General features: G+C 50.5%; 1 protein-coding gene across 1 annotated transcript in view; it reads left to right on the top strand.

Annotated features, from left to right (window-relative positions):
* The first annotated feature begins 337 nt into the window (after positions 1-337).
* Positions 338-7512, top strand: part of LOC116847006 (odorant receptor 22c-like) — a 10732-nt gene continuing 3557 nt past the window's right edge. The window contains exons 1-2 of the mRNA XM_032821542.1: positions 338-521; positions 617-1026. Coding sequence (XP_032677433.1) covers positions 363-521; positions 617-1026 — 569 coding nt within the window. The 5' untranslated portion in view covers positions 338-362. The remainder of the gene's footprint in view (positions 522-616; positions 1027-7512) is intronic.

Raw genomic sequence — 7512 nt, 5'->3', positions numbered from 1 at the left:
TTCCTATTTTGCAAGAATATTATTCAGACTTTATATTCTGTTCATCACAGAAAAATTTATAAGACAATGTATAGCGTTTCAAGTAATACCTCACTATATTGTGCATCCAAATAATGACAATACATAGCAAACTCTTATATCTTTCATTGTTGTAACTCAACGCGAAGTTCAAGCTGTAATATACAGCAGTTATCTATGATACACTTGTACGTTAGCTTGGCATAATCATGCAAGAAAAAGTAACGCTAAAGAAAGTGATGGTTATCATGAAGTTGAGTTTATTTGTTATATGGTTTTGGCCGCTGCCGCAGAACGCCAGCAAACGCAAACTGATTTGTCTGAAGTTGTATCAGCTCGTCTCTATGCTACTGACTATAACCGTAATGGCATCGGTGTTGTATGGTTTGACGAGAAATCTAAATAATCCTAGTTTCGTTATAAAATCAGCTTTACCTTTGTTCCCTTGCGGTCACGTTGTCTGGAACATTTTAAGTCACGCAATTATTTATCAACGCTTACAAGTAACTAACGTAGACATACTTTTTGAAAATAAACGTATCTTTCTCAAACGTGTTCTGTTGACACAATACTATTTTGAAGATTTAATGGTTTGCAGTGCATTACTTTCGAGATGGAGAATTTTTACGTACTGTTGGAGCCTCATGAGGAAGCGATTATTCAACGAAAATACATCGATAAGTATACCAGCTTTTACGGTTTTTGCATAGCTTCATACTATATGACTCCTGTCGTTCTCATTATGGGACCTATTGTGTTGGACCAGCCGCTCCCAGTACTTGCCGATTTTCCGTTCGACGTATCTCGTCAACCGCTGCGAACTATTACATACATGCATCAAATTGTCGTCGGCATGTTTATAGCAGCACAATTGTCAGCAAACGCTTTCATGGCGTTGTTACTCTGGTTGGCATCAGCAAGGTTTAAATTGTTAAGCGAGGATATACGGGCAGCCACGAATATCTATGATTTTGTAAAGTGCATCAATAAACATCAATATTTACTTAAGTATGATATTGTTGTTTTTATATTTAAGGCAAATGTGATTAGTTAAAGATATTGCACTTACACATTCCGTATATAGTTAGCAAAAAAGGTTGATATTTTTAAGAGATAGTATTAGTCATTGTGGAAAAAGTTTTGGGTGTATTCACAAAGATAAAACTGACAAAGCTAATAATAGCAGATTTAGAATTTATTATAACAAATATTTTCTTCATCTTTTTCAATTGATATTAACAAATCTTTTATATCTAGATAGATCTGTGATAATGTAATGATGAACACCTAGGTAATATGTTTCATGAAACCTTTCCTTCTCACAATGACTAACACCATCTGTTAGAATTGTAGTCACTCTTTCTGAGATATTATTTATTTTTTACAATCACTTAATATAAATAAATAAATTACATTTTATTCTTACTTTTTCCTGTAGAATAGTACAATATTTACAAAAAATATTCGCGAAGTATGTGTCTCCGATTTCAATAAAACTTGGCATATTTACAGAGTGACAAAAAATAAGAGACCCATATTTTTTTATCAGTAATGGCTCAGGTTTAAGGGATAAAATTATCCCTCAAAGTTTCATTCCCTTTTTGCTATCTCTGTCACTATCAGAGATTGAAAAAACTTTTAAGACAAAAGTTGTACGGTTTTTAATAAAAAATAAAATTAAAAAAGAAAAATCTTTAATAATTAACGAAACAGCCATTGTTAGGTTTCATTTTTTAAATTTGTTATACAGGGTGTCTGACTCAAACCATAGCAGAACTAACATATATCTAGAATAGATCGAGGTGAGTAATGGAATCGTTCTCTTTTTTACACAACTACCTAAAATTTCGAGTTATTAAATAAAATAGACTAATCAAAGCGCGTGATGCGGCAGACAGAACATACGGTTCGCCGCAGCTAGCGAAAAAAAGGAACGATTACTCACGGGCCTATCACGCTGTGTCAGATCTGAGACGTAGGCCCCACCTCTGGGCCTATGAAATAGGCCCACAAACAATCGTCGATTTTCTTCGCCGGCCGCGGCAAGCCGTATGTCCCGGCTGCCGCGTCGCGCGTTCTTATTAGCCCATCTATTTTATTTAGTAATTGGAAATTTCACGTGGTTGCTTAAAAAGACACCGATTCCATGACCCACGCCGACCTATTCTAGCTATATATTAGTTCTGGTTTGATACGAGTCAGACACCCTATATAGGTAAAAAATTAGCATTTTTTTATTCTGCATCCATCTATATAATTGTACGGACATTAAGATATATAAACAGAAATATATATAAGTGGATATTTTTGTATGTTATATTAAATGCTTATAAGCAATATAAGCAGATGCCAAACATGTTACAATTAAGAAAAATGTTCAGCAGAGGTCGCTTATGTGTTAATATTTCTGAATTATTTTTATATCTGCAATATTTAATATTAGGTGGTAAACTTAATTCCTGCCGTTTTTCCGTCTTCCAAAATTAATTTGTTTCGAAGGGAAGATTAATACCTTAATGAAAGTCATTTCCTCCATTTTCTACTACTTTTTCTCATCTTTCCAGCAACAGAGCAATTCCACGATAGTAGAACACAATGTCTTTCGAGGCGATCCATTTATCCACCCATTTCTAACTTCTACGTAATTGTAACTGGAGAAGTGTGTGTCTGTAAGTGTTGCATCGACCGAAAGAGATGGTAATCCGACAGTGCCACGTCTGAAGAATACGCTGGATGTGGGAGGATTTCCCACTCAAGCTGTAGAAGTGTCTGCTTCATTCTTTTCGCAACATGCGGTCGAGCGTTACAATGCAAAAGAATGACTTTGCGTCGATTGTTGGCTACGGTTGGTCTTTTTTGCATCAACTCGTCACTCAATCGTTGCTAATTGCTGTTGGTAGCGATCAACTGTAACGGTTTCATTTGAACGCAAGAGCTCGTAATACAGCACACCTTTCTGGTCCCACCAAAGACAGAGCAAGGTCTTATGTCCATGAATATTCCTCTTTGGAGTTGAAGTGGATGGTTGGCCCGAATCCACTCATGATTTCCTATGCTTGGGATTATCAAAATAAATCTATTTTTCATTGCCAGTCAGGGTACGCCACAAAAACTTTTTTCTTTACCTGGCAAGCAAAGAAGTCGCGATACACAAACGACTCAAAATGGCATTTTCTGACAACTCATGTGGTACCCATATTCCTACTAAATGAATTTTTCCCATGATATGCAAGCGTTTGGAGGCGGCCATTGGAGTAACATTTAACGCTTTTGACAACTCTAAAAGTATTTGAGCTGGATCCTCATCGAAAATTCTTGCAGCTTGACATCTTCAAATTTTTTTAACTGTCCGGGACGTTTTTTGTTTCTCACGTCAAAATCATCGTTTCGAAAGCGTTCAAACCAAATTCTACATATTCTTTCCGATAGAATTTCATCATCATACACTTCGGATAATAAACGTTGCGTTTCAGCTGCGGTTTTCATGAGATCAAAATAATAAAGAAGCACATATCGGGAAAACAGTATATCGCGGTTCATTTTCAATCCTTTTGGCGTCGAGAAATCTAACGTGTAAGAACTGAATCGCTTTCAGCAATGTCTAAACTACACAAGACATGTGACTTCACCGTCGAGACTCACTAGCGTTGGAGCCGGCACCCTTTAGTAGCAAGCGGCAGGAATTAAATTTACCACAAAATATTATCATATTGACATTAGCATTAATATTGTAATATTATAGTATTAATGATGTAGTATTAATAATAAAACGCCGTCGCCGTCGGCGTACGCAACGGCGTCCTCGTACGAGGACGTCTCCTCCTCGTACGCGGCCGTCACGAGGGCACCGGCGACACAGACATCCGTTTCGAGAGCAACAGCCGGTGCACCGAGGGCGGCCATTTTGCGCAGGACCACAACGCCGCTGCCACAAGAGACGACGCCGGTGAGCAGAGCGGGCGTGGCCATAGACTGCGCGCCCCGCAGTAGAGCCGCGATTCGAACAACGAGTCGTGCCGGCGTGCTGCGCGACTTCTACGAGTCGCCGCCCGACTCGCAACCGGTGAGCGTGCCTCACGAGTGATTCACACCGCCCTTTGACGGTGTGAATTCGAGGCGCGTCTCGCCGGTCGCGACGACAGCGGCGATGTCGCGCGTCACGCCGACGGTGGGAAGCCCACGGGCGTTACCGCGAGGATCGCCCCCCGTACCGCTGTCCACGGTCGGGGTCGCGTCCTCCCCCTCGACACGCATGTCGCCCGTCACACCGCCGAACACCCACGATGTGATCGTGGTGACGACGGGCAAGTCGCCACCATGCCTGCCCGTCTATACGCCCGTGAGTTGCGCGCCGGCGGTCTTAACGACCACAACGGTGGTGACAGCGGCGGCGGGGAATCTCATTATGTCCACAGGGCTCCCGAGCGCGCCCGGGAGGTACTTCTCGCCCACCGTGGGCGCTTCACGCCGCCGGCACGTATGTCGCCACCGGTCGCAGTGATCGCTGCGGGGCCGCGGTACATGCCAGCGGCAACTCCCGGGGCAACGACCACCAGCCCCCGGGTGACGACGAGCGCCCTCCGCGAAGAGAAGGTCCCGCCCAGGAGGGCGCTCAGGCCGCGCCCGCCCCAGAGGACGATCACCACCACCAGCGGGGGCGTCATCCGCAGGAGCACTATCAGCAGCAGCAGCGGCAGAAAGGAGGTCGGCGCCGGCGGCGGCGGCACGGCGGCGGACTCGGAGAACGGGGACGAGTTGTGGACGATGGCCGAAGGAAGGGTCGCGCGGAGAAGAGCGAGGAGGGTGAGGAAGCGCCTCTCATCTGATGAAGAGGCGTCGGGCGCGGAGTCGCGCGCTGCGCCCAGTCCGCCGCCCCTCACGGCGGTGAACTATCACCCCTTGCCGGGAGTCGCGACGAGGAGCGCGGTGAGCGGAGGGATACCACCGGCGGGACCCGCGGAAGTTTCAACGCGTTCAGAAGATGTTGGTGAGTGTGTTGCCGTACATTCCAGTGCTCCCGTAAGTGTCGGCGGGGTAATGGGTCGGCGGGGAACACGCGCCCCCGTCGTCGAGGGGCGTCCGGGGAGGGCGGGGGCGACTGCGGGACTAGCCATTAGGGCGAGGGCGCGTCCGCCCGCACTTCCGCGGAGTTCGCCGGCCGCGGCGAGAGGTGACCCGGTGGTGGCGCCTGTCGCGCGGCAGAAGGCCGCCGAGAGGCGACGTCTCGTCGCGGCGGCGGAATCGGCGGATACGCTCGCCGACCTCGAGCGCCTGATGACACAAGTCGTCGGGTTCTTCGGGGGGCAGTGGCGCGCCGCGTCCTTGTGGCCATCCGGTACGATCGCGAGAGGCCGAAGATAACGCGCGGAGAGCGGGGGGAATGGGAGACAGCGCCATTCGCAAAGGGGGACCCGCATCGGCGGAGCCCCCATGTTCGGTGGAGAAGGTCGCGTGGATACGGGACGCGAAGCAGCGCGCCTACAAGCGCTGTTCAGGAAGAACTGCCGCAAAGCAATCCGCGAAGTCATTTCCGGCCCCGCAGAAGTGTGCGATGTGTCCACACAGCGGGTGCAGGAATACTTCAAAGGCTTATACTGTGGCGCGGGAAGCCTACACGGCGCGGCGCCTGAGGAGCTGCCCGAAGCCTCGGGCGATGGCAAACAGGCGGCTGAGTTGATTCGGCCGATCTCGGAGCGAGAGGTTGATCGGAGGCTCCGGCGCATGAATAATTCTGCGCCCGGACCGGGCGGTCTGACCTATCGTGACCTCCGTGTTTCGAATCCGACGGCTCAGCTGCTCGCCGCGGTGTTCAACGCCTGCCTGCAACTCGAGGTTGTCCCCGCGAGCTGGAAGATCTCCAACACCGTATTAGTATATAAGAAAGGTGATCGCGGCATGCTCGAAAATTGGCGTCCTCTCGCGCTCGGTGATACCACGCCCAAGCTCTTCGCGGCAGTGCTGGCTGATCGATTGACCGACTGGCGATAGCCGGCCGAAAGCTAAGTCCGGCTCAGAAGGGGTTTCTGAGGGACGAGGGGTGCTACGAGCACAACTTCGTCCTGCAGGAGATCCTAACTGATGCCCGGAGGGACCGCAGGGAGATGGTAATCGCATGGCTGGATCTTTCCAACGCGTTTGGATCGGTACCTCACGAGACGATCCGCCGCGCCCTTGTACGAGCCGGCGTTCCGCGGGGCCTCATAGCGATATGGGGCTTCATGTACGATGGTTGCACCACGCACGTGCGAACCAAAGACGGTTTCACTGCGCTCATCCCCATCCGGTCGGGTGTACGCCAGGGATGCCCGCTGAGCCCGATAGTGTTCGATCTCGTGATCGATTCGGTGCTGCGTGCAGTCACCGACACCAGTCTCGGGGTCGAACTGTTGGGCTCGCGGTGGTCAGTAATGGCCTATGCAGACGACCTGGTACTGGTCTCCAGGAGCCCGGGCGAGATGGGAAGACTGCTTGCAGTCGCGGAGGACGAAGCGTCGTCGATAGGGTTGCGGTTCAACTCTGCCAAATGCGCCACCCTGCACGTCGGTGTGGGACGAGGCGGCAGGGTCCTGTCGACGGGCTCTGTCGTTCAGGGTCAGACTGTGAAGTCTCCTCCTCCGTCCCTGGCGGAGAGCGAGGCCTATGAGCACCTCGGCATCCCGACGGGCTTCTCGGTGAACCAAAACCCACATGCTGCCATGTTGGCTTTGGATGAGGACCTCCGGGCGACCTCCGGTCGCTCCTTGCTCCGTGGCAGAAGTCGGAGGCCATGGCGACTTTTCTGTTGCCGCGGCTCGACTTCTTGCTTCGGGGGGCCAGGGTTGAGAAACGCCTCTTAATAGCCTTAGACCTGCAGATCCGCAGGTTAGTCAAAGGCTGGCTAAACCTCCCTCAGCGCGCCAGCGCGGAGGTGGTCTACCTCCTTCCTAGCAGGGGGGGGGGTGTGGACTGCTTCCGCTCGCTGACCTCGCCGACGTCCTCACAATCGCCCACGTCTTCCGTCTTTTGACGGCGGACGACCGGGCGGTCAAGGACCTGGCGTGGGCGTCGCTGCGGGCAGTGGTTAGCCGCCGGATTGACACCCACCCGACGTGCGCCGCCTTCCTTTCGGGCTCGCTCGAGGGTAGGCTAAGGGTGGGCGGGGAGTCCTCGCTCTGGTCGAGCGCACGGAATGCTGCTCGGAGACAATCTGATCGCTTGGCTGTTCGGTGGCTCTGGTGCGGGGAGCGTGAGGAGTTCGTCCTCCAGTGCCGCGGGCCACGTGGCAAGATCACTAAGATCCCACCTGGGGCTCGCGCCCAGGTGATCGGGCGCCTGCGAGCGGCGGTGGCGGAGTGGTACGCATACACGTGGATCACAAAGCCAGATCAGGGGAAAGTGTTTGAGGTGTCGTCGCGCGCTCGAGCAATCACTTCATGCGCGGCGGCAGCTTCACCCGCTTTGCTGATTGGTGCTTTGTCCACCGAGCCAGCCTTGATGTGCTCCCCTTGAATGGGG

The sequence above is a fragment of the Odontomachus brunneus genome, unplaced genomic scaffold (assembly GCF_010583005.1).
Source record: "Odontomachus brunneus isolate Ranch 3 - 2012 unplaced genomic scaffold, Obru_v1 Obru_scaffold_072, whole genome shotgun sequence".
NCBI lineage: Eukaryota > Metazoa > Arthropoda > Insecta > Hymenoptera > Formicidae > Odontomachus > Odontomachus brunneus.
The sequence above is the reverse complement of the archived record's forward strand: the minus strand, read 5'-3'. Positions and strand labels throughout refer to the sequence as shown.